Genomic DNA, 27,630 nt, shown 5'->3' with positions numbered 1-27,630 from the left:
TGGGATGGGAAGAGCTTTATTAGGCTCGGCTTGCAGCTTTGGCCATGCGGGTCCTGCCCGCCCGGGGCCCGGGTTACGGTGCGCCCCCGCCACCCTCCTCGTCGTCGTCGGCCTCCACGTCGAGGCCCGGGATACCACGGATCTGGCGCTGAAGCGCCCCGCCCAGCAGGGGCACGGCCTCCTCTTCCTCCTCGGGGGGCGGCGGCGGTGGTGGGGATGTGGCCCCGGGGGCCGGCTCCGGGGGCACGGGGGGCTGCGCCGCGGCGTCCTCTGCACCCTCCGCGCCCCCTGGCGCTTCGACCAGCGCCCCCTCGTCCAAGGCGCCGCCCTCGGCCTCCTCTTGTTCCTTCTCCTCCTCGGGGCTATCGGTGAACGGGTTCTCACCCTGTGGGGAAGGAGGCGAACACTGAAGGGAGGGAAAGACCCGCGCGGGCCGAGTGGCAGGGGCCTGCGCGCCTCACCTTCAGGTAGCGCTCCAGCTTCTTGCTGATGATTTTGTTGTTGAGGATGCTGCGGGCCACCATGAGCGAGGACTTCTTGGACTGCTCCATCATGAGCTGCAGGCAAGGCAGGGAGGGCTGGAGAGGCTGCTCTGGGCGCCAGAAAGCCCCCCTCCACCAACCCACCCGATCTGCGGAGCCCTCCCAACCCCCCCTGCCCTGAGCTCAACACAGCCAAGCACTCTAACCACGTGCTGAAAGTGCACAAGTGTACCTTGGGTACAAGCGTAGGGCCACTCTACAAGCACGGAGCCAAGACCTGATCTGATCTTTGCTCGAATGCTCCATTCTTCCACACCATACGTACTGTATGGAATTGATTAAAGACATACGTCTTTACAGCTGTACAGCAGAAATCTGATGTGCTTACATAAAAACTACAAACAGTGCACAAATTAGGAAACCCACTAAAAGCCAAAGGTGCAACCCGTAACAAGAAACAACTGCCCATATGCAAAGAACTCTTTAGGATCAACAGGGAGGATAAGAGCAGGGGTACAAATGTCAAACAGTACATTTAAGTGGTAAACCTCCTTTTAACCCATAGAATTCCCAGAATGAAGAATTATACCCCAAGTGGCAAGAGTGAAGAGAGACCGTTCTACCCTGCTGGTGACAGGGTCAATTGTTTACTTACTTTCTGGCAGTTTGATAAAATGTATCAGAAGTAAAAGTTTGTCTCAAAAGTTTGTCTCAGTAATTCTTTACAAGAATCTATCCTAAGTTTAAGACTTGGAAACATTCATGCACATAGTTGCAGTAGTGAAAAACTGGAAAGCACCTGAAAGTTCTGTGAAGTAGTTAAAACATTCAAAAGAACACCATACAGTCCTTAAGAGAGGGCTCATCTCTGGGGCCCCTGGGTGGCTGAATTGGTTAAACGACTGACTTCAGCTCAAGTCATGATCTCAGGGTCCTGGGATCAAGCCCCATGTGGGGCTCTGCACTCAATGGGGAGTCTTCCTCTCCCTCTGCCCCTCCCCACCACTTGTGTGCATGCGCGTGCGCCCTTTCTCTCAAATAAAATCTTATAAAAAAAAAAAATAGGGCTCATCTCCCCCTGTGTGCTGAGAAAGGTGTGTCATGAGCCAGTGTGCCAGAGCCTTTTCGTGTGGAAGGATTTACACTGAAATGCTAAGTGGTTTTCTCAATGGTATAAGTACAGGCAAATCTCACTTTCATCATTATGAAGATAATTATGTATAAAGCCATAAGCTGAAAGAAGATGATAAAAGCTATTTTGGTCGGCATGGGGGAGCCCACCCCCAGGAAGCCTACTACCGCACCCCAGGCAGCTCTTTACATCATCCTCTCACTTGATGTTTCTGTTTCCTTTTCCCACCTTCACCTTTTTTTCTTTATTCAATTTTCTCTACTATTTGGGGAAAATATGGATAGCCCTCATGCATGCTCAAAATGAAACATGTTAAAGATGCACAATTAGGATGCTAGGTCAGACCATTTCCTCTGCACCTCCTTACTTGCCAACACATGATCCCCTCTTTGTAGGCACAGAGATGTACAGACAGCTCCCAAGGGAAGTCCACTTACATGGTTTCCAGATTTTTGCTACTAGAACCAAACACCACTGGAATAAACTTAAATACTTCCATGTTGGTGCTACCCAACAGGTTCCCCAAAGTGATGGTACCTCAGTACTCTGCAAAAAAGTCGTATTAAGTTGTAGTAAGTTGGGCTTCCTCCACCTGTATTAAAACAATGTAGTTATCCTTTTTCCTTCTCAGCAGCATCAGATGTTACCACTGTTGGCTATTTTTGTGGTTGAAGCAATGAAAAAAGGAGGATGCGGCCTCTCCTGGCATTTCCCTACCCATCAGTGATCTGACACACGGGGCCACCTGCTCAGCATTTCTAGGAGGTCATCTTCTCCATGACCTCTGGGTTTCCTGGCTTGCTCAGGAAAGCTTTCTGTAACCTCAAGGTAAACAATCTTCTAAATTTTGCTCTTTTATTTTTCACATTTATTATTTTTGGAATTTAAAATATGGTAGGAGGTTAGAGGTCCAGCTTTTTTTTCCAGAAATTAATGAGATAAACAATTGTTTCTCCATTAAATTGACATATAGGTCTATAATAATCCCTTCTCCACAAATCTGAAACCCAGAGGAAGAGTTTTCGCTTAAGCTCCATTGATTTTATTTTATTTTATTATTTTATTTTATTTTATTTTATATTTTATTTTATTGTCAAAGAGAGCACAAGCAGGGGGAGCGGCAGGCAGAGGGAGAAGCAGGCTCCCCGCTGAGCAAGGTGCCTGATGTGGGACTCGATCCCAGGACCCTGGGATCATGACCTGAACCGAAGGCAGACGCTTAACTGACCTAGCCACCCAGGAGTCCCTCCATTGTGTTTTTATACCATCTTTATTTATCCCACTTATATAAGTCATTTGAGGTATTACTGATGGTTCAACTACAAGTCATTTTCCCCAGTCCCACTAGAGATGTTAGTTATCATTACTATGTAGCTGTTCTGAAATCCAAAAACTAATTTGAAAACATCTGGCCCTAGAGTTTCAGATAAGGAACCAGTACTGACTTTGACAATTACTAAGTTCCAAAACATATTGGCATCTTTCATTAGACTCTATTCTGGTTCCACCGCCTTATTACTATACCAATGTCACTTTTTGTTTTCAATTGCAGTGGATTTGAAAAAAGTTATATTTGCTAAGCCAACTCCCTGAACTCAGTTACCACCCTTTCTGTAATTTTGACTGTTGTTAGACTTAATTCTACAACATAAACTTTAAAACAATTTCATCCAGTCCCCCTCCCCAGAGTATGACTGGAATCCCATGAACTGGCCACATTAATATGGGGAGATTTGTGTTTGTTTTGTTCTGCTATTATGTCTTCTATGAAGAACACCATATATTCCTGTATTCATTGAATTCTTATTTCCTATTCTTGGCCTTTAAGATTCCATACCCTTCTTCTTAAATCTATATTCCTAGTTATTTTATACACTTTGTGGCTACCGTGAGTAGATTTTTCCCCATTTTCATTTTTAACTGGGTACTACCAGAATGGAGAAACGCTATTACTTTCTGGATATTATCTTGAATTCTACCCCTTTATCACATTGTGTTAATTCTAAGACCATTTTGTTGGAATCATTCAGCTTTTCTAAGAGTATAATAACATTATCTGCATATAAAGTTTTCATTTCCAGCATTTCATACTGACACTGTTGCTAATTTCTTACTGAACCATCCTTGTATTCCAGAAAAAAACTTTACTTAATTATAGTGTAGTACACACTTGCATTACTACCAGATTGGTAGCAATTTCATTCTTAAATAATAAACTAATCTACAGTTTCATTTTGGCATTATCCTTACCAGATTTTTGAAATTAACGTTTAAAAATCTTCCTAAAAACACATCAGAGGATAGACTTCCAGCATGACAACTTGAGAAGCTATGTGAACCTACTTCCTAGTGAAACTGATGAAGACTACAGAATGACACAACCCTTTAAAGTGAAGGGAAAAAGTCCTAAAGACATACAGCAAATGAAGAAACATTGAGTGAGGAAAAGCTACCAGGTTCAGGTTTTACCCTGAGATAGGCCTTAGGACAGTGAGCTCCGGAATCTCTTTCCAAAGGAACTTACTTTATTCACAAGTGTGTAAGGAAGTTCAAGACAGAGGGCTCTCTCAAAACAGTGGAGGGTGTGGGGAAAGGCAATTAAAAGGAGACCAGCAGATTTGATACTAATATAAGCTAAACCATCAGCTGCCCCCATTATCAGAGAGAACCAATAACACAGCTAAGAAGAGCCGCCAGGGCTCAGAACTCTCAAACAATGACCTCAAAAATAATCCGTATAAGTATAAAAGAGCCTGGATTTATTTAATTGGATCAGATTGAAGAGCAATTTAATGCTTCAAGGCATTGCTGAAAACAACACAGCAATCAGCCAACAATTTGTATAGTTTATAATAGTGAAGTTTAGTCTGGGAAAGAAAAAAAAAAAAAAGAGAGAGAGAGAGAGAGAGAGAACCCTATCAGTCAAAACCACTGTTATCCCAGGGTGGCTGCGCACTTGCCCACAGCTTCCTCCTCCAAGGCACCCTAGCAAAGGCTTCACATTGTGGGGATGAGAGAGACTTCAAAATATAATTTGACTAAACAAATAAGCAAATACAGGAACAAGACTAGGGTGGGGGTGGGAAGAAGGAAAAGGTATGATGACACTGTCTCATCAAATACAGAATATTAGTAAAGAGACAAATTATAAAAAAGAAATAAATACAAGTCTTGGAGCTTGAAAGTACAATAACTGAAATGAAAAATTCACTAGATAGGCTTAATGGTAAATTTGAACTGGCAGAAGAATTAGAGAATCTATAGATTGATAGAGATATGATCTGAAAAACAGAGAACAAAGGAAGAAAAATATTCTCAGACAACCTTGGGACACCAGTAGAGGACCTGACATATGCATAATGAAAACACCAGAAGAGGAAAAAGATGCAGAAAAAAAATATATGAAGAAAAAAATGCATGCAAACTTGATAAATCTGGTGAAAAACTTCAATCTAGACATCCAACAAGCTCAACAAACTCCCAAGTAGAATAAATACAAAGAGATCCACAAAAAGACTCATCATAATAAAAATGCTGAAAGCTGAAGACAAGGGAAAAATGTTGAAAGCAGCAAAAGAAAAAGGGAATCCCAATAAGGTTAAAGGTTGGCTTCTCATGAGAAACAAGGCTGGAAAGCAGCAAAATAACATATTTAAAATGTTCAAAGAAAAAAGTATCAACCAAGACTCCTGTGCCCAGCAAAGCTATCTTTTAAAAATGAAGGTGAAATAAAGACATTCCACAGTCATGAATACTTGAGAGAGTCTGCTGCTATCAGACCCTGTAAGAAATACCAAAAGAAGTTCTTCAGGCTGAAAGCAAGTGACCCCAGACAGTAATGCGAATCCACGTGAAAGACCAATAAAAATAATTATAAAAGACACTACAAACGTGTAATTCTTTGCCTGTCTTCTCAACTGACTGAAAAGTTGTACAAAGCAATACACGCACACACACACACACAAACACACACATATTGTTTGGCCTATAACATATAGAAATATAACATGTTTGCCAATAACGGCACAAAGAAGGTGGGGGAACTAAAGCTATATTGAACTAATAAGGAAGTGACTACAGATGGTAACTTAAAACCACAGAAAAAACTTAGATGAAGAGAACCAAAAATGAGAAATAGGAAGGCTAATATAACAAAAACTAGAAATACATAATTGTTCTCCTTTCTTCTGTCAGCTTCCTTAAAAGACATAAAATTACATAAAGTAGTCATGATAGTGTATTATACTATTGCCTTGGTGTTACTGGGATTGTAACACATACAGATAAAATACTATGTACAACAGTAATAACACAATAATCTCCTATATTGAGAGAGCTATATAGGAGTAACTCAATCCCACTAAAATTAAGTTATTATATCTGAAAAGGATTCTGAAAAGTTAATATGTATAAGGCCTAGAGAAACTACTCAGAAAATAATGCCCCCCAAAAATGCAGCACCCCCCCCAAAAAATATATATATATATCATTAAGGAAATTAAAATGTTACACTAAAAAATTAAAAGACAAAAACAACAACAACAACAACAACAACAAAACCAGTAAAGGGGGAATAAAACAAGAGATGTAAATCTGATAATCTCAGTAATAACATTAAATGTTAATGGATTAAGCAATCTAATCAAAAGATAGTCAAACTGGATTTAAAAAAAAGATGGAATCAAAAGATTCAAATTAAAAGTGCTAAAACTTATAAAACTCTCATGAGAAACACAAGGATAAATCTTTGTGACCCTGGATTTAACAATGGATTCTTGGCCATGACACCCCAAGCACAAGCCAACAGAATAAATAAACTGGTTTTCATCAAAATGAAACTTTTGTGCTGTAGACACATCAAGAATGTGAGAAAGCAACTCACAGATTGGAAGAAAATGTTTGTAAACTGTAGGTCTGAAAGGATTTGTATCTGGAATATATATAAAAACTTTTTTTTTTAAGAAGATCTCATTCATTCATTCATTCATTTTAGAGCAGCAGTGGGGGGGGGGTGTGGAGGGGAAGGTAAAGAGGGAGAGGAAGAGAATCTCAAGCCGACTCCCACTGAGCACGGAGCCCAACATGGGGCTTGATCTCACGACCCTGAGATCATGACCTGAGCCGAAACCAGACCAGAAGTTGGACACTTAACCAACTGAGCCAGCCAGGCACCCCTAAAATATAGAAAAAACTCTTTAACTCAAGAAGACCATACAATTAATAAAGGAACACAGGATCTGAATAGGACATTCTCCAGCTCCAAGGACATAGACAAATGGCCAAAAAAAAACATTAAAAGATGCTCAACATCACGGTCATTAGGGAAACCCAAATAGAAAATAGGGGTGCCTGGGTGGCTCAGCTGGTTGAGCATCTGTCTTTGGCTTGGGTTGTGATCCCAGCGTCCTGGGATCGAGCCCCACGTCAGGCTTCCTGCTTGGTGGGGAGTCTGCTTCTCTCTCTCTCCCTCTGCCCCTCCCCACCACTCATTCTCTCTCTCTCTCTCTCTCTCTCTCTCTCAGATAAATAAGATCTTTAAAAAAAAAACAAAACCAAAAAACAGCCAATACCACTTCACACCCACTAGGAAGGCTAGAATCAGAAAGTCATATAAATCAGTGCTAGAGAGGTGTGGAGAAATCAGATCCTGCACACTACTGCTGATGGGAATATAAAACGGTGCAGCCACTCTGGAAAACATCCAGCTGTTCCTCAAGAAGTTAAACAGAGTTACTATTGAACCCAGACATTCCACTTCTAGATGCATACCCAAGAAAAATAAAAACATATGCCCACACAAAAACTTGTAAACAAATGTGCAAATGCTTGTAATAGCATAATTCATAATAGACAAAAGGTGAAAACAGTCCAAATGCCCAAATTAATGAATCCATGCAAGAGAATATGATTAGGCCATATAAAGGAATGAAGTTCTAACACATGCTACCTGGATATACCCTGAAAACATGCTGAGTGCAAGAAGCTGATCACAGAAGACCATGTATTACGTGACTCCATTTATGTGAAATGCCCAGAATGAGCAAATACACAGAGATAGACAATAGGTTAGTGGTTGCCTAAGGCTGGGGAAACGGGGGAGGGGGGGAGGTTAGGGAGTGATAGCTAAACGGCACAAGTTTCCTTCTGAGGTGATAAAAATGTTCTATAATTGATTGTGCTGATGGCTGCACAACTGTAATACCCTAAATACTATTGCACTGTATAGCTTAAATGGGTGATTGTATGCTATATGAATTATATCTCAATAAAGCTGTGACCAAAAATAATAATTAGAAGCTTTCCATTCATTTCTACACTCTGGAACCTCTAAAAATACAGTATTTAAATTAAATCTCTATAAATCAACAACCTCTGGTGCTTTCTAATTTCTAAGTATCTTCCATCTTTCCTCACCCTTCTGTACCCCTCTATTAGCAGCTATGGCTTTTTCTTTTTTCAAACTTCTAGGATCAATCTGAGTTTATGTTTTACTGGCTATCACTCATTTCACCTAGATTTTCCACATTTTAATATCATGCAGTGCAGTCTGCTTTCTTCCTACCGCCTTGTCAGATCCTAGTTCCAGAACCTGGTGTTGAGATCTCCTCCACCACCTACTACCATCCCACTGTTGAGAATCAGTGCATCCAGAAGACCAGAGATGAATCTGATGGCCGTGGAGAAAGGGTGAGAAACGCTATTTCCTGTGCCGCCCGCCCCCCNNNNGCCGCCTCCTCCGGGTGGTGGCAGTCAAGCCTCTCCTGGCCAAGACCCAGTCCTGGACCCCTCAGCTCTCTCCCTACTGCACAGCACACCCCCACCCCGAACAAACCTCCAGCAGCCACCTTCAACCCAGCAGGTCACCCCCTCAAACAAAAAACACCTCCTCTGGCTTGTGTGCTAGGCACTGAGGCTAACTCGAAAACAAGACTGAATTTGTTCACCTTCTTGCCAGACTCGCTCCCTTCCCTGTACCATATCCCTACCCTCTTTTCTTAGCAGCAGCTCTGTCCACCTAGTTACCCAAGCCAGAGGCCTGAGACATCCCAGACTCCTGGTCACTTCCTTAAACAGCTCTTCTGTCCAGCCTTTCTTATCACTCCCAAAGTGGAGGCACTCCTGTATCCTGGTACTGCAGCAGTTCCTCGTATGCCCCCCCCAATCCCCTCTCCATCTCCCTCCACACCAACTCTAATCCTGTTAGTGCCCAACTGAAAAACTGCTGCCTATAGGAGTGAGCCCAGCCCCTCAGCCCAGCCCTCATGAACCCCTCCTCTAGCAACACTCACACTGTACACTTCCTCTTGGGTTTCTGAACCTATTCTGGCTGGTGGTCCCTATGTACACGGAGGTCCCCATATCCCATAGCCTTAAAGGTCCAGCTCTAATGCCACCTTCTCCCAGGCAGAATCCCCATTTCCCTCCCCTCTCCCTGTAGCTGCACTGATTGCACTGCCAGAATGTCCACACCTGCCTGCCCCACCACATCTCCTGCAGTTCCTCACGGGCAGGCAGAGGTTAAGACCCCAGGACCTCCCCCCAAGTCAACCCACAGGATGGCGGAAGGGCACTGGTGGCCACTCACCCTGCGGTTGCGGTTGTGATCCATGGTCTTGAGGTGTTTCTGGATGATCCCAAACTGCATGGGAATGAAGAGGTCACAGGCTGCACAGTGGGCTGCCTCTACCTTCTTCACAAAATGCTCCATGGCAATTTCTGCAGGGGGGAGAAGGAGGGTCACCACCAGTTCTAAGACAGACCCAGCAGTTCAGGGAAAACACCAGACCAGCTCCTCACCTCGCCCTGCCATTTCCACGTGGGCCTGAGGCTGTTCTCACTAACCCTCCCTGGGGGAACAGAGGGGTGTCGTGACCCCACTCTGAGAACCAGAGGAGGGCAGGCTGAGTCTCTGCCTGGTTGGAGTGGGATGGAACCTCCTCACCTTGGGTAAGATCCTGGTCTCTGTAGATCTGCTGAATCAGACCATCAAGGTCCTCCACGGTTTTCCGGAGTTCCTCTGTTTTCTTGGTCTTATTGGCAACATACTCCTGCCAAAGATACCGAGATATCAAGATTTGTGCGGGCTGCTCTATGTTCCAAGGGGTCTGAGAAGCTAAGAGCAACCGTGCTGCTGCTCCAAGGCTCACCTGCAGAAAGTCGGCCGTCTGCTTAGGGAGCTTAGTGCCTACATATTTAAAGTGCTCCTTGTGGAACTTGCTATCGAGGTGGCTGGCCATCTCCTCCTCGTAGAAGGTCCGGTATTTGCAGAGAGAACACACAAACTGGATCCTGCCACAGGAAAGAAACAAGGGGCTGAGGCCTCGAGGGTCCCAGGGAGCGGTGCTGCCGCCTCACCCAACCCAGCTTCGAGCCCTGAAACAGGCCTTGCTCACGGGCCTCTGAAGTGCGGTCCCAGCAGGGGGACAGGCTGGGACCAGTGGGGTCGGGAGTAGAAAGGGACAGAAAGTCTGCAGGCTGCAGTTACTGCAACGTGGGGGCAGGGGAGGAGCTCTTCCTTCCCAGACAGGAGGCTGAAACCCAAGGCAGCAGCTGCTGCAACAGGCAAGGAGTCGCTGGAAGGCTGCCGGTGGGCCTCTCTACCAAGGCTGGGCACGAGCGTGTGCACTTGGCCCAGCTGGGGACCGGAAGGAAGGATGCCCTGGCGTGAGCCAGGTGGCCCTGAGGTGCAGAGTGGAGTACGCAGTCCCGAGGCAGGGCCCGAAAAGGTGCTGCATCTTCCTTCTGGGTCTGGGGGACTGAAAGGCCCAGCCCATCCTCTGCTCAGAATGCTTGGGGGTGGTGTCGGGAGGGATGGGAGGCAAGCAGGCCTGGGCTCCTGCTGCCTCATCTTCCTCTTCCAAGAAGAGACCAGTCTGAGCTGGAAGGAGGGCGCCCGCCTGGCCTGCCAGAGGGCAGCCTGGAGTCACCTGAGCGAGGTGCTCTGTCTGGGCCTGGTGTCCACAGCAGAAGCCCGGGGTCTGGGGCCTGGGCTGGAGCAGGCCGCCGTGGCAAGGGGCGGAGGAGGCCAGCCGCCACCGAGGCCTCGGGGCGGGTCCCTACCTCTGCCGGACGTCCTTATCTGGGCCACGGGGTCAGCTTTGTCTGGAGAGCCCAGGGGCCGGGCGCCGGCGAGGCTGAGGAAGGTCCAGCAAGAGCAAGAGTCTGAGGCGGAGGAGGAGGAGGCAAGCGCCAGTGCGGGAGCCCTGAGGGCAGACAGACCCGACCAAGGGGCGTGAAGGGCTCAGCCGCAGACAGGCCCGGCCTGACAGGGCCGGCGGGCAGGGCAGAGGGCAGGCCCGAGGCTGCCACAGCCCACAGGTGCTGCCATCTCTCCTGGGCACGGCGGCGGCCTCTTGGCAGCTAGCTGGGGTGGCACAGGCGCCTTGGACCTTGAGTCTCTGATGAGCTGGCCCCCTCCCGCAGGGGCATCAGGCCCCCAGTGCACCTCGGGGCTCGTGCGCCGAGTGACCTAGCGCTGGAGCTTCTGGGCAACGGTGCCGAGCAGTGTCGGGTCTCAGGTCAAAGACGCTAGCGGTCGCCAGGCGGCCGCAGTGGGGCGGGGAACGAGTCAGGCCTTTGGGAGCTGGGCCTGGCGGTAAGCAGGGTCCATGCACGGCCGAGCAGGTGGCAGCTCCCGAGGGAGGCCAGAGGGCGGCGAGGCGGCAGAGCTATGGCCCTGCTCTCCAGGCGGCAGCCCCAGAGTGAGGCAGAGGCAAAGGAGTGGAGGGAAGCCGGTTACCTTTCCACCATGCGGTCTCGCTGCCGCTTTTTCTGCTTGTCCTGGCTCTTCTTGCCTGCCTGCAACTTGCGCTTGATCTGGCCACTATCATCCTGGGTGCTCAGGGCCCCTGTGGAAACAGAGGAGCGCAGTCACTGGCTTGGTTCCACTAGGTCAGGGCAGGCCTGGGGCCTCCGGCTGGATCACCCGCCTTCTACTCCAGACAGTCCATTCTGAGAGCAGCCGTCCGAACAAGGACTCTGGACACGAGCAGGGCTGGGCACCCTGGGCTGGGCAGGGAACCGTTTTGGGCCTAGGTCCTGAAGAGGGGAGGACACAGGCTGACCCCACCGCTCTCCAGAACACCCGTACTCTGCAGAGGGCCACAGGGAGGCTGGAAGGCAAACAGAAGCCATCTCGGTGGGGACACTGGCACAAGTTCAGAGGGGCCAGGTAGCGGGATGCAGGGAGGCCATGGCTGAGGCCTAAGTGCAGCCCCCAGAGGTAAAGACCCGAAAGCTCACAGGGCTCAGCCCACCCCCCCATGGCGCACCGCGGCAACAGTGGGCTGAGGCTGGATTTACTGATAGGTACCTGCTGGCGCTCATCATTCAGGTAGGGGGACACGGACTCCCAACAGGGGCTGGAGAGGCGCTAAGGGAGAGGACACGCAAACCAGAGCCGTAAAAACTGCACCGAGGGTCCCAGCTCAGACACCAGCCACTGAGGACTTGGAACTGTGCACTACTGAAGGACCAAGGGCAGGGAGTATGCCTGTGGTTCCCCCCTCTTTTGCTTGCTGCCCCCACCGGAAGGTAAAACCAATGCTGGCCACCTTTCTGTCACAACCCTGCCCTCAGCTGAATCCCTCCAACTGTGAGTGCCTGGAAGAGTCTCCCCGGCATCCAGGCCACTCAGAAGACTCACCCTTTTCTGCATCCTCTTTGCCTTCTTCTTTGCCTTCTTCTTTTCCCTCTTCGTCTTCTCCTTCCTAGGACACCATTTCAAAAATCCCAGATTAAAGTGTGTACAGTTGTTTGTAATGGCTCTGAATGACAAGGTCCTGCTAAGTGCCAGGCACTAGGCCAAAAGCCTCACAACCCCGCAGCAGCCCTTGCACGGGGGGTTCATTCTACCACTTTCTGATAAAGAAGCCTGGCCTCCGGCTGGGTGGCTGCTTGCAGCCTGTGCTCTCTCCACCAGACCTCTACCACCCTTGTGCTGTTCACACGTGCATGACCAGGATAGCCTGTGGCCCCCGTGGAGAGCCCTGCTCTGCAGCACAGGGGCTCAGCCAGCCTGCTCTTCACAGGCCCCACCTGCTGACAATGCACAGAGCCCAGCCACTTACTGCTCTGGAGCCCTTCTCCACAGCCTCAGCGCCTTCAGTGCCCTCTGCGGCCTCCCCCTCAGTGCCCTCATCTGAAAAGTACAAAGAGACAAGCTCAGCCCAGGAGCCTCACAGGGCAGGGGGCAGGAAGCGACAGCCCAGTGCCCAGCTCACCATTGTCTGAATCGCTGTTGTCTGAGCAGTCCGTCCGGGTGGCTTTGCTGTCTGGCTCATCGGGACTGCCACACTGCTTTCTCTTCTTCTTCTTGGTCTGGGTTGGAAAGAGGGAGCTGAGTCAGGGCAGGTGGCTCCACGCTCCTCGTTCTACCCAGTCAGGGGCCAGAAGGGATGGCCTCCTCTACTCACCCGGAAGTCAGCCGTGGTCCAGGTCTTCCAGGTCCGCCTCATCTGCTTCATGCCATTGCCAAACCCGAAGCCAAAGCGGGAGCCACCTGGGAAGGCGCCCCCGCCACGCATGCCCTGGAACATGCTGTACTCGGGGATGATGTTCTGAGAGAAGAGGGAGGGCAGCCGGGAGGCACCAGGCATGCACTGGCCCCGGGCCCCCATGGGGTCTTCCCACATGCGCCCATAGCCCGAGGCCATCGGCCGGCCACTCCTGGAGTCCCGGGCCCAGCCCTGAGCCCGTGGGCCAAAGGTGTCGCCGCCACGCATGCGGAACTGGTCGCGGTAGGCATCGTATTGGCCCTCGTAGGCCATTTCCATCTCGGGGTCAAGTTCGCCATAGTCGTAGCCTGACCGGTATAGGTCGCGCTCGCTCAGAATGGCCCTCGAGTCACAGGCCTCATAGGAATCATATCTGCAGAAGCAGGTGGCAAGCATCAGGGATGCCCTCAGGTCCCATTACCCTTGGGTGGAGCCTACTGTTCCTGCCTTTCCCCAAAGCTCCCTGTCCTGGGGACAGGAAGTCCTACTCTAGCATCTATGCCACCCTGCCAGAGAGGCTCAATGTTCAGGAACGCCAATAAAAAGTCCTCTCCGGAGCCTCTGCACCAGCTAGGGGACCCAAAGAAAAAGTGACAACTGGATGGAGTAGGTCTCAGTAGGGGCAGAGACACCCTGCAGCCCTTAGCCCTTTGGAAACACGTACATATCTGTGGTAGCCACAATGCCCAAGGCTATTCCTTGGGGGGGCAGAGCCAAGCACCCCAGCGTCCTGTGGTATGTGGGCAGTCAAGCACACAAATGCTTGTCCAACAGGACCGATGATGCCCACGAGAAATCCTGTGCTAGTCTCATCCCTTTTGGCTGAGGGAAATTCCAATCCTCCAAAGGCCCTCACCACCCAAAAGGAGAAGGGAGACAAAGTGGAGAGTGTTTCCCAGGAAAGTCACTGTGATTTTGCCTAGGGTCTAGAGAAAGAGCTCTATCATATCAACCTTGTGGGATCAAACCCTCCACAGCAACTAGGAAGGCAGGCCAAACCTCCCCCACCCAGGAGAAAGAGAGCGCCGCAGAAAGCTCTTCTAACAGTGGGTACAGCCCACAGACCCTGGTCCCCACACATCTCACAGACACAGAAGCCCCTTGTGGCAAAACTGGGCAGCCAAGAAGTGCCAGCAGCTATGGGAGAAGTAGCCAGCACTACCCAGCTGTCAGCCCTCCCTCACCCCTGTGCCCCAGTTCTAGGCTGTAGCAAGAAGGTACACAGACAACTGGCACCAGCACCAACAGGGTCCACACAGCCACTGAGCCAAAAGCCAAGCCCCTTCTGCCTTAAGCAGCCTCAGCTCCAAGTGCAGTGACTGCCAAGCATGAGGGCATGGGGTATGTCTGGGGATCCCCCCCCCAACCCTTTTTGCTTGCCAGAGAGCCAATGCATGCCAAGTCCCTTTGGCAGCCTCTGCCCCCAGTGGCCCTGGGACCTCACCTGAACCCATCAGTGCCCGGCTCGACCCCTCCTTACTCTCTGCTCTCCTCCCATCTGTCAGTTGGAGCCATTAGGATGCCCCACGCCATCACGTGCCCTCCTCACTGAAACCTCTCACTGGGGCACAAGGACTTCTGAGCCAGCACCAGTTTATAGACAGTGACAAACAAATGTCCATAGCATGATGCTACGAACATGGCACATCTAGGAGGCAGGCCCAGTTCCACCACCTACTCCTGGGTGCCTTCAGGCAAGGAGTGTGACTTCTTGTGCTTCAAGAATGAGGACGACAACAGCTCCTCACAAAGGCACTTTTGAGGCCCAATAGGCACACCTTTGTCAGGCTCAGAAGTGTGGCCTGGAAGTGTCCACATCTGCTCTGTCTCTTCTGTGGGGACGGCCCAGCTCGCTGTGGTCAGCCCCAAAGGCTCATCGCCCTGCTTCATGTCCAACCCAATCTGTCCTGCCCTGACAGCGTGTGGGATACAAAGTGTCATGAGAACTCCAAATGGCTGTCTCCAGAGGGAAGGGCCACTTAACACTGGTCCCGAGAAGAGCTATTCAGAGGATACAGTGAAGCTGGCCCAGTTGGGGCTTGTTCCTCTCTCTACAAGGTGGGGGACTGGCCACCAGGCAATTGCAAAGAGCAGAGAGGGGGCCCGGGCCAGAGAAGGGAAGCACAGCAGCCCCTGAGGAGTCTCTGGGAGCCCCAAGAGCAAAGCAAGGAGAGAGGAAGCCGACACAGGAGGCGGGTCAGAGAGGGAGGTGCCAGCAGGCAGCAGGCGCCCCGGCACAGCCTCAGCCCCTGGGCGGACACCCACTCACCTTTCTCCACCTGAGCCGTACACGCCTCCTTGTATCATGTCTGTCTCCAAGTGTGGCACCATATCTAAGCGCTGGTTAATTCTGGACAAAACGGAATCGGCACTGGCGCTACCCGCAGCACTAGGGTTTGGATTTGTGTCAGAGCTAGGCATTTCCCAAGAGTTTGAGGTGGCCATACCATACCCATAGTTCGTGCTGTTATCCTGGCCATAGCCGTAGCCATAGCCATAGTTCTCATAGCCTGCAAGGAGGAAGACAGACGGACAGACGGAGATGGCAGGGATAGGGAAAGGACAGGCAGACAGAGAGACAGACAGAGAGACAAAGACATCTTCTGTCACAGTGACAAGCTGGGGACCCTAGCCAACTGAGGCTGGGTGGGCCTAGTCATTCCGCTGGGTGGGTCCCAGCCCAGGACCTCCTATGAAAGAGTAGCTGACCCCGGGGCCCCCAAAGGCACCTCCCGATACACTCTGGGCAAGCCTGGCAGTGGAAGAAACATACAACCAGTTCAATCCCAAGGAAGAGGAGAACAATCATAGGAATACTTGCCTCTGTTTGTCCCAGAGTTCCAAGTTCCATATCCTATAAAAAGGAAAAGCGCAATTACAACTACGATTCATTATAATACAACAAGAGCTTAATTCAGGCACAAATGAAGATGATGATTCCCAGTATCTGACTGGTGACAGAAGAATGAACCTCCCCTGAAAAGCCCTGGGCTTAAAAGCATTCCATAAACGACTCAGGTCATCCCGTGCCCTGGCGCCTGAACTTCTGTGGCTCTGACCGTCTGCTACTTAAGGGGCCTCCCTTTGCCAACACTGCCAGCTGAGGAATTTGGCTCTCATTCTCCTCCCTTGAGGAGCCAAAATTAGATTATCCCCACTTCCTGCTAAGCACCAATCAGAGGAAGAGGAGAATGGTTTCTGGTGCCTCACACAGACTATGCTGTACAAGTTCAGCACAGAGCCCACATCCATTACGAAAATCATGTCACTCAAATCACCCCAAAAAAGCCATCTGGAACAGAGAAACTGACTATCCTCTTTTTTTTTTTTTTTTAAGATTTTATTTATTTATTTGACAGAGAGAGAGAGACAGCCAGTGAGAGAGGGAACACAAGCAGAGGGAGTGGGAAAGGAAGAAGCAGGCTCCCAGCGGAGGAGCCCGATGTGGGGCTCGATCCCAGAACGCTGGGATCACGCCCTGAGCCGAAGGCAGATGCTTAACGACTGGACCCCAGGCGCCCCAAGAGAAGCTGACTATCCTAATCCCCCAAGTGTATGCCTTAACAGGGAGGGCCACCAAGCCCTTGAATCTCGTGTATGCTATGCTGAAACACATCAGCAGAGGTAAGGACAAGACAATTCCCAGCTTGAGAAATGCTATTGAGAGAACAATCTGGATTATAAACTAAATATGCTCTGGATTGTATCACAGCACATGAGAAAATTTCATCCCTTCAGGAACATAAAGCCAGTGAGAACTGACAAAGTGCAAAGCCAAATGGGAAATTCCAAGTCAAGCAAACATGGTTCCTGCCCAGGGGAGTCCACCAGAACTTTCCCAGTGTCTCTGGTGAGACTCCAGAGTTGTCTCCTACTCCCTATTATCCCTACTCTGCAGACAGACAAGACATGCTCATCCCAGGGCAGGGACCAAAGCTCAGTGAGATGGCAGCGTGATGAATGGCAGAGTCCAGTCACAGGAGAGCAAGAGTGTATAAACTTGAAAAGAAGGACAGGGGCAGGCCAAGGTAGGTCTTACAGTTGGGTTCCTCCTCAATCCAGTGCATAAACAGAATGGGGAGGTGTCAAAAACCAGCAAAGAACCCTAGATGACCGTTATGCTTAATGCACCTTGGGCTCCAAGCAAAAAAATCCAAAGCAAAAATCCTCTTGGTTGGGGAAATCAAAGCAGAAGCTTCTCATTCATTCCTTTATTTAACAACTATCATCCTGAGCACATAAGAGCAGAGGCCGGCAGTGCTGGGCACTGCTCAGGCCCAGAGCACTGTTTGTTAAAGGAGACACTTCTAACTAGAAAGCAGCAAGGGACGGCCGGCAGCAGGAAATCATGTAAAAGATGATTGGCAAAAGAGGAGTTCTGACAGGCAAGAAGTGAGGCTGCCAGAGGCAACCAAGGAATAATACACACTTAGTCCCATCAACTAACAAGAGCCTGGTCACGTGGGTGTTTGCACCAGTAACAGTGGACACTAGCTATTCAAAAGGAGACAGGACTGGGAAGCAAAGGCAGACCCACTGGGGCTCTCCTTATGAGCACCCCAGGGCTTTAGCTGCCAAAAATCTGCCAGAACAGAGCAAGGAAGCAGCAATGGACACTAAACTCTGTAAACACAAGGACAGACAAGTGGACAGGTAGGTGATGGCCCTGCGACAGACAGGACTCGGAAAGCACTCTCCATGTGCTAGTTGCTATGCCCAGAGCAACTCAGACTCCCTGAAGAGGGGCTTCCCAGGCAGGTCCCTTGAAGGGGAAACCTTTATCTACACTATGAGGCCTGGGGAGTTACCAAGACCTGCCCCTTCCAAAAGAACACCAGAGCTCACTTCCACCTCCAGAGGGGGATGAGACCAGTGTTGACACAGGAAATTTTAGGGACATAATTTAACAAGCAGGGGGAGTAGGAGAGGGAGAAGCAGCCACCCTGCTGAGCAGGGAGCCCGATGCAGGGCTTGATCTCAGTACCCTGATCATGACCTGAGCCGAAGGCAGACATTTAACCAACTAAGCCACCGAGGTGCCCTAGGATGTAATATTTTTAATAAGAGAAAAACAAACAGAAGAAGAGAAAAGGAGATGGTCACAGTAAGCAAAACTTATAGAACAAAAATATAAAACAATGTAAATGTTCAACTTCAAGGAAGTTACAGCCTACCTTCTCAGTGACATACCTCATAGAGGCATCAAAAAAGAATCCATTAAGCCTTATGCAGTACAAGGAAATGCTTCTAACAATAAGCAAATAAAGCAGAATACACAATTCTATCCCCCTATAAATTATTCAACTACCTAGAACAGGAAGGCTGACAAAAGTATTAAAATGGTGGGATCGCAGTTGACTGTTTTCTAAAATATTATTTAAATATTGTTATATTGCTCTTGCAATTTAAGCCAGAAAGAAATATAAAACTGTCTTTATTCTTTTTTTTTTTTTTAAGATTTTATTTATTCATTTGAAAGGGAGAGAGACAGAGACAGCACAAGCAGGGGAGAGGCAGAGGCAGAAGGAGAAGCAGACTCCCTGCTGAGCCGGAGCCTGACATGGAGCTCGATCCCAGGACCTGGAGATTATGACCTGAGCCTAAGGCAGATGCTTAACCATCTGAGCCACCCAGGTGCCCCAAAACTGTCTTTACTCTTTTACACAATTACCTACATAAAAAAAATCTATACGAGTTACAAGAATAAGTGAGCACAGCAAGATTTATTACAAGGTCAATATATAAAAAATCTACAAATTAGCAAAGAACAACTGAAAACTAAAGTTTTTAAAAATACCATTTACCTTGGCACTAAAAATATGAAATACTTAGATGTAGCTTAACAAACTATGTGAAGGACCTGTGTTTTGAAAACTACAAAACACTAATGAAAGAAATCAAAGATCTAAATAAATCGAATGACATTGTGTTCGTGGATAGGAAGACTTAATATCGTTAGCATGTTAATTCTCCCAAACGAATCCATAGATTCAAGGCCATCAGAATCAAAATCTCAGCAGGAATTCTTATAGAAATTGACAAACTGAATCTAAAATTTATATGCCAAAAAAAAAAAAAAAAAAGAACTAAAATATCCAAGTCAATTCTGGAAAAAGAATAAACCTGGAGGATTTGTATTAACTGATTTTATGACTCATTATGTAGTAATCAAGACAGACTGGTACTGGAGGAAATTCAGATGCACAGATGACAGAACAGAATTAAGAGTCCAGAAACAGACCCACACATATAGGTTCAATTGATTTTCCACAAAGTTAAAAAAGAATCTTGACCTATACTGTATACCTTGTAGAAATACTAACTAAAAATGGATCACAGAACAGATGGAAAACATAAAACTAGGAAGCATCTAAAAGAAAACTCAGAAGACAATCTTGGTGACCTCGGGTTAAGCAAAACTTTCTTTTTTTCTTTTTTAGATTTTAGTTATTTATTTATCCGAGAGACAGTGAGAGCAAGCACAAGCAGGGGGAGCGGCACAGGCAGAGGGAGAAGCAGACTCCCCGCTGAGCAAGGAGCCTGACATAGGGGCAAAGACCCTGGGATCTTGCCTAGGGCCGAAGGCAGACACTTAACTCACTGAGCCACCCAGGCACCCCTAGGCAAAAATTTCTTAGACGGGACCCCCAAATCACCACATATTAAAGAGAAGACTGATAAATAGGACTTCATCAAAATGAAGAACTTGTGTTCTTTGAAAGACACTACTGACCAGAGACTAGACAAGCCACAGACTGGGAGAAAAGATTTGCAAATGGCGCATCTGCTAAAATGCTCGCACCCAGACTATGTAAACCAGAGGGAGAATTCAAAAAAACTGTGCATTCTGGGACTACTATTTGATTAAAAGGGGTGAGGCAGACAGGGCAAGATAGGGAAGCCATACACACCAAGTTTCTCTTCGTTTAGAAAATACCTGATACCTCCTTACTCAATTTTGAAACATTTTAAGTTTCCTTCTCCCCCTGAGACTAGCTGCTAATACTTCAGGGTGTTTATGTACATTTATTCAGTGACTCTTGAGGTGATGTCACAGTGTAGGCTCGGTCTCTCCTCAGATCCTAGTAGTGCAACAAGCTACCCATCTCAGCAAGCAAAGCATAATCCTTATTAATTCCAAAGAGGGCTTCTTCTCACAGACACCTATGGTCACAGACCACAGAAAGATCAGCATTTATTGGCAGTTAGGGGTTGCCAGAGCATACCAAGAGGTCATCTATGGATTCTGTTGAGTGGCTACTTCTGAATTAGAGATTTAGTGTGTCGGATCATGACTGAGAAATCGATCGGACATTTTCCTTCAACTCTATGTGAGGAGCCAGCTGGCTTGAGATGGTCTGTCTCTAAAAACCCTGCTAGATTCGGACAGGCAGCTTCTCTTACATACACATCCCACATACTACCCTGAAGCTAAATTGATGGCTTGGTTTCTGCTCAGACCAATCCTTCGGACTCTTGATTGGTCACTCTCCTTCCCAGGCCCTCAAGGGGATTTTGTGAAGCCAGACCTTTGTCACAGACCATATGAACTTCTAACAACTAGCAACACGTTACAGGGTCAAAGGAACCAATCATTTACAGCTCTAAGAACTCCAGCTTGCTCAGTAAGCAGACATCTTTCCCATTACTGCCTCCAAGGGAAGCACATGCTATTCTAACAGCCCACCACACCGTTTTACACAAGATTGCATCTGGACAAGCAAGACAGTGAGAGCAGAGTCAAAGGCAACTGAGAAGATATGAGGCTGCTCTGCCACTAGAAGGCAGAGCACTAACCCTCTGGTTCCCAGGGGCCCACACTTACCATAATCACAGGTGGGCTGAGCGCTCGTGTCTGAGTATGTCGACTGCAAAGTGGTTTCAGATCCCTGGACAAAGCCTAAATGTATGCACAGTGTGGTTAATTTCCCAAAAGAAGACACGTAGAGATGACCTAAGACTACCCTTCAGTGTAGACTGGCTAGCAGGCCCTCCCCTCAATGGAAAGCCTCCAAAAACTCTAGCTTCTCAGCACTTTAATTATACCTCCAGAACATATTAGCAATGAAAAGAGAGGCTATATTTAACTTGCTACACCAGAAGTGGATAAAAATGTTCAAACATTTTAAACCAGTATTCAGTTTCGATAAATGAGTGCCCAAATTATTCAGTTAAATGAGGAAAATACTTATATCAAATGAGTGAAAGGTGAGCCGCCTCCAATTCAAACAGGATGGGGGTTGGTTCTGAACGATGTTAAGGCAAATATTACCCCTTCCCTCCCCCTAGATTTGAAACCGAAACTGCCTTGTACTTTTTAGTTTTCCCGTAAAAAAAAATGTGTGTATTAAAATTACCTCTTAAATGCAATTACTTGGAGTGAGCATGTTTTTACTGAACAAATGTTATATACGTATGCATACTATTTCCTATTTTCTCAACTCTCTATTTCTTTTTTCTTAAGATTTTATTTATTTGAGAGAGAGAAAGTGTGTACAAGCAGGGGGAGCAGCAGAGGGAGAGGGAGAAGCAGGCTCCCTGCTGAGCAAGGAGCCCAACTCGGGGCTCCATCCCAGGACCCGGGATCATGACGTGAGCCGAAGGCAGACACTCAACTGACTTAGCCACCCAGGTGTCCCTCAAACTATTTCTCAACTTAAGATGAATTAGTACTAAATAAGGAAAACTTGAACCTTTATCAGAAACTATTGCTCTTAGGGGCGTCTGGTTGGCTCAGCCGTTAAGCATCTGCCTAAGGCTCAGTTCATGATCCCAGGGTCCTGGGATCAAGCCCTGCATCAGGCTCCCTGCTCGGCGGGAAGCATCCTTCTCCCTCTCACACTCCCCTTGCTTGTGTTCCCTCTCTCGCTGTCTCTCTTTGTCACATAAATAAATAAAATCTTGAAAGAAAGAAAGAAACTATTGCTCTTAAATTATAAACCCTGACACTACCTTTAAAATTACATTTACAAACATTATTTTTAAATTATTTACCCTTAGCACTGAAACTAAGATGGATTCCATAAGAGGCAATATTTGCCTGTTCTCATCAGAGCCAATTCATGACCAAAAAATTAAAGCCAGTGCCTTTAATAGCTGCCTTTAAAAAAAAAAAAAAAAAAAAAAAAAAAAAAAAAAAAACAACAAAAGCATACACCAAGTGCCTCCCATGGGGCAGGCATTCACACGTTGACAGTCTCTCTAGCTCATCTTTTAGGACCATAGCAACAAAGATGACCACAACAGAAGCTAACATTGAAAAAGTGTTTCCCCTGCAGGGTGCTAAGAGCTTTATCTGCATTATTTTATTTCATCCTCATAACAGCCAACAAAGGGGACAGCGGCAAGATCCCTTACCCTGTAGTTCCCAAGTCCAAAACGTCTAAAAACCAAGGGTACTCCTCAAATGTGGGGCCAACACTCATTGTGGGACAAAACTGACCTGTGAGGACAATTACGATTTTTCTTTACCCAACCTAGTAAAGAAATAACGCATTTAATTACAGGGTGATGTGCCAGACCCCAATGGGGGTATTGTGGAATGTCCTTCTCTCAAGCTAGAATTCCAAAACATACTCAGCTCCAGGGGTTTCAAGTAAAGACCAGCAGACCTACACTTTTATCTTTACTTCCCAGAGGAGGGAATTGAGTTAGACTTGGCCCTGGGAAGGAGAAATGCAAAAGTATCCATACTAACCTTTTTTACCTTCCCCTAGTTAAGGAGGGTAAGTTATAATGGATTCCCTCCGGGGACCCAGGACCTTCCCAAGATGCCTACATCCTGAACAATGTCCACAAGAAACACCGAAAGCACGTTTTAGACGGTTCACTTGTGGGGAGGCCCCACAGTGTAAAAATTAGTACCCTATACCTACCTTCTTCACTGTTTGCTTAACTAGCTTCCGGAAACCTGTTTGTTCAGCAATACAGCCACCAGCAAATGGCTCCAGACTTCAGGTAACATGGTTTATACATACTGCAGCTGCAGCTGGAACCACCACACCCTGACAGGAATACTAACTGGAACGTGGTATGAAAGCTGCAAAGAATCTATGTCTATTCAAGGGAGAGGGGCCCTCATTCTTCCCTGGAAAAAAGGAAAGACAATCCACCAAACCTTCAGAGGTCAATGGCAACCTTTGCTCTAGTTCTGTCCTCCCCATGTTAACATTTTATTGCACAATACTGTCTCCAGAGCAGGATCTTCTTTAGCAAGTTATGCTTCAATTATAAATAAATTCTTATCTGGCTCATAAATCCTTCTCTTCTTGGTCTGATTTAGCAGCCTGAACAGCTCTGGGTGAAAAAATAAAATAAGTGTTTGTCCCTAGAAAGCTAAGGGTCAAACCACGGATTTAAGATAATTACACATCATAATCCCTCCCTCCCTCTTGGTTAGACTGTGACATCTTTTTCACTCAAAAATAAACAAAGCTTCTCAATGTTATTCTTTTCCTTCTTTTTTTGAAAGGGGATTCTTTGAAGAAATGACAGAAAGTGATAAAAACAAGAGGACAACTGGAATGAGGTTAGGTTGACTCCAACCTCTACCATCTGGTGGTAACCAGCCTCCAATATGGCCTCTACTGATTCTTGCTTCCTAAAATTGCCAAACTAAGAGAGGAAGCCAGTGTAACCAGTAAGATTGCAGAAATGACTGAGTAGGACTTTCAAGGCTTCTGCCTAGTTCTCTTTTAGATCATTCACTCTGGGAGCAAACAGCCACCATGTTGTAAGGACCTTCAAACAGGCCTGTGGAGAGGCCCACATGGTGAGGAACCAATAGCCAGCATCAACCCTCCAGCCATGGGAGTTTGAGTCATCTTGGAGGCGAAACCTTTAGCCCGGATCAAGCCTTCAGATGACCATAGTCCCAACTGACATCCAAAATGTAACCTGAGAGATCCCAAGCCAGAACCATTCAGCTAAACAACTTACACATTCCCAACACAAACTGTGAAATCAATGTTCTTATAAAAGGTTTGGTAGAGTTTGAAGGTCTGATTTTGGATTTTTCTGTCCTATTTTTCCATTGCTCCTATCCTTCCCCTCAGTGCCAGAGATGGAGCCCCCTTTCCTAAGTACACATAAAGTGACTAGGTTCAAAAGCTGGACAAATTATCAAAAAGATAAATTATTTTAATCACCTCCTATGCTTGATAATAATGGTAACATTTGCTTCAAGGCTTCCAGAACTCCTCCTTAAAGGCAAATAAATTGTTCTAAATGTGACTTAAAATGTTTTTACTTTAATGGTCTGCTTCTTAAAAGGGAAAGACTCACATTATAAAGCTGCTGTGGTTTTTAGTTGATCAAGATCAAAGAAAAAGTAATCATTGTTTCATTATCTTGGTTCCGTCAGTGAGCCAAGAATTAAAGCCTACAAGAACTGAAGTTGAAATTCAGACTTGGCCATTAGTGACCTCTCTAACTCAGTCTCCCTTTTCTATGGATCTAAATGCCCCATTATTAAGCTACTCCACAGCACCCAACCATTCATCTTCTGTTTTTTTCAGCAGTCCTGCCCCTAAAAACTAACAAACTGTCTTCCAGTTCTCGGTAAGACTTGGTGAAAAGGACTACATCTCAATTCCAGAGATGTCAGCAACAACCCTACTGACTTTTCTCCTGAACCAGAAAAGCTACAGAAAGGCTGGGGCAAGGCTGTCCAACCTTGGCACTACTGATACTCCTGGCTGGATAATTTATTGTGGTGGGGGCCGCCCTATGCATTATAGGATGTTTAGCAGCATTCCTGGCCTCTATCCACTGGATGATGTAGGAACTCCACTCCCAGATGTGACAATCAGAAACATCTGCAAACAATGCCAAATGTACTGGGGGTGGAGGCAGGAGGGCAGAATCACCCCTGGATGAGAACCACTCAGGTAAGGGATGGTTCCCTGAAAAACTAGGGTTCTTGCCAAGCTCCTCACCTGGGGCCCAGAGGAGGGACGCCTGGCACTACTTCTTTGCTGATGCTAACATAAAACAGCCTATGGAACAGCCCCAGAGGCTCCAGTTCCATTGTCAGTCCTGAACATTCCAAGTAGAATGTAGGTTACCCAGCAACCATACCTGCTCAAGCCTAATACCCTCCTCAAAAGGGGAGGCCTAGTCTATGGCTCCCGGCTGAAGGGCTTCATGTGTTACTGCCAAGGCAAACCCAGGCGGCCTTTCAAATTCCTCCACGGTTAATTCACAACCGTCCAAGCATAGCCCAGGGCCCCCTCTCCGACCTTATCACCCACCCTTCCCCCTTTACTCAAATCCCACTGGCCTTCCTAGCTGATCTTCTAACAAGCCAGGCGGTTTCTGCTCCTGGGCCTTTATGCCAATGGCACCCCGGGCCAGATATCCTTAACTCCCTCACCACCCGGATCTCTCCTCAAATGTCACCTCTTTACATTCATCCCAACCACCCCCACCCCACCCCCGCTAAAGAGCAAGCAAGCCCTTCGGCGCTCGGTGCGCCGGGGAGTGTATCCTACATTCATTGGTTTTCCTGTTAAGGTCCGCCCATAAGCTGCTTGAGGATTTCCTGTCAATATCCCACTGCCTGTTAGCACCTGACGCGATGACTCTGACAGATGGTGAATGAATTAATGGAAAAGCTGGTCATTCCTCTCAAGGTTCAGGCTCAGCCCCAGCCCCTTGGGCCCAAGGCTCCCCCGCTCATTGCCCTGGAGTCTGGCACCTCTCCCAGCCTGGGACAGGCAAAGGGGCTGGGGGGGGGGGGAGCTGCGGCATTTTGCAGGGAAACGGCGCGGAGGAGGCTGCGGCAATGGCGACGGTAGCCTAGCCCACTGCCCGATCTGAAGGATTAAGGCCTGAAAAAGGTCAGCCTGAGGTTCCTAGCTACGAGGAGACGGGACCTAGAGCGGAGGTGATGGGCTCAGAAAACGCAGACGCTCACGCCAGGGCCCTCGGACACAGGCTACAAAGGCCAAGACCTCGGGCGTCCGGGAGCCAGGACGCGACGCCCGAGCACAAAGAACTGAGGCACCAAGGCGTGAGCGGGGCGAACCTGAGGCGACAGACCTGCGGCGCCATTTTGTGACCGCAGAGAGGGCAGCGTCCAGGCCCCGGGAGAGGTGCGGGCGAGCACGGTGCGGCTCTGGCACGTCCCTGTCCCTCCCCACCCGAAGCCCGACCCCTACCCTGCGGGCCCACCTGTATAGCTCATGGCAGCAGCGAACACTGCACCCGAAGACTCAGGCAGCTGTCCGACACGTCCGACGCCGGGAAAGCGGCTACAATCCCCCGGGCCCCTTCTAACACAACCGAACCCCACCTCCCGGCCCCATTGGCTCGCGTCGGACTCTAGCCTTATTCCTATTGGATGAGAGCGCTGCCTATCCCAGCCCATCCTCATGTTAGAGACTGATGATGCTGCCGATCTCGTGAGAGCCCCGCCCTCCGTTATCCCAAGCGCACGATGATTGGCTGGGAGAAGCAGGCCGGGAGACGGAATCTTGCAGAACTCGAAGGGGCGGAGCTGTGTACTACGGGAAGACCCGAGGCCCAAGCGCGTCTGGGCTTGGGGCCGAGCTCCGGTGCCCTGGAGGACCGCCAGAGGGAGCCGGAACCACCGCACAGGGCACTGTTCCAGTCTCGGCCCTGCTACCGAGGTGCTGTGCAAGCCTACGTTGTTTCTTAACTTCTCTGGCCTTCAGCTCCAAAAAAACGAGCATGGCATGGCCATGCTGGAGTGAAAATTACAACTAAGCGCCAAACAAGATGCTGGGCACATGTTCAAACATATGAGATAATGTATGTAAAGAAATCAGTCCAGTGCCGGGTGCACTAAATAAATGTTACCTTTTGTTGTTAATCGTTAAATAATGATAACGGATATATTTATATAGCATGTTTATGTGGTATATGTAACAAATACATTCATATGTTTATCTCAAATGCTTCCGTCATACCTGCAAGGTCCTTTTTAAAGAATTTCCCATTTAAAAGATAAAAGTGAGGCTTGGAATTCATGACTTGCCTAGGTCCTTGGCACTTAAGTTAAAGCTTGAACTCCTAAGACCCTCTTGGTTCGTTCAGGACTTTAGAGATCCTGTAATAGTGCAGCCCGGGGCCAGCCCTGTGTCCTCAGCATCCTCACTGGATGCATGGAATCCACTTTCAGAGACATCTCATAACTTCGAAGAGATGACTTTACAGAGCTGCAGGCACTGAAAATGGTACATCTGTTTGTGAAAACTCATCAAACTGAGTACAATTATGGCTTGTACATGTTTTTACTTTAAAAGTTTGTTTTAAAGTAGGAGCAATGTTGCTGACTTCTTGATATTAAGGAATTGTCGATCTCTTTAGGTGCAATAATGGCATATTTAAAAGTCCCTATCCTTCAGAGAAAGACTGAAATGTTGAGATTAAGTCACATAATGACAACTATGTGATTCACCATAATTCAGATGGGGAAAGGAAAGGAAGGTGTGGAAGGGTTACAGCTGAAGAGCTTGGTCTTCAGTTGGTAACTGATAAGTAGATGAGGGTTCATTTT

At 47.9% G+C, this 27,630-nt stretch overlaps 1 protein-coding gene across 1 annotated transcript; it reads right to left on the bottom strand.

The window, feature by feature from the left end:
* On the bottom strand, positions 1–26,437 carry AKAP8L (A-kinase anchoring protein 8 like). The gene is made up of 14 exons (XM_008706439.2): positions 26,283–26,437; positions 20,935–21,009; positions 15,931–15,963; positions 15,379–15,619; positions 13,029–13,482; positions 12,837–12,933; positions 12,684–12,754; positions 12,260–12,323; positions 11,354–11,462; positions 9,762–9,903; positions 9,557–9,662; positions 9,200–9,330; positions 462–557; positions 1–385 (listed from the first exon to the last, which is right to left on the bottom strand). Exons 1-14 carry the CDS (start codon positions 26,293–26,295, stop codon positions 74–76), a joined length of 1,944 nt encoding a protein of 647 aa, XP_008704661.2. The 5' UTR covers positions 26,296–26,437; the 3' UTR covers positions 1–73.
* Between the last annotated feature and the right edge of the window lie 1,193 nt (positions 26,438–27,630).

The sequence above is a fragment of the Ursus maritimus genome, unplaced genomic scaffold (genome assembly GCF_017311325.1).
Source record: "Ursus maritimus isolate PB19 unplaced genomic scaffold, ASM1731132v1 scaffold_14, whole genome shotgun sequence".
Taxonomy (NCBI): Eukaryota; Metazoa; Chordata; class Mammalia; order Carnivora; family Ursidae; genus Ursus; species Ursus maritimus.
This window is presented reverse-complemented; position numbering and strand designations above follow the sequence as displayed.

What these genes read in the sequence shown, in the direction of transcription:
- AKAP8L (XM_008706439.2), bottom strand. An exon ending in CAACAGCGATTCAGACAATG is followed by an intron (nt 12,755 to 12,836) that starts GTGAGCTGGGCA and finishes TGTACTTTTCAG; the next exon opens with ATGAGGGCACTGAGGGGGAG. An exon ending in TGGAGAAGGGCTCCAGAGCA is followed by an intron (nt 12,324 to 12,683) that starts GTAAGTGGCTGG and finishes ATGGTGTCCTAG; the next exon opens with GAAGGAGAAGACGAAGAGGG.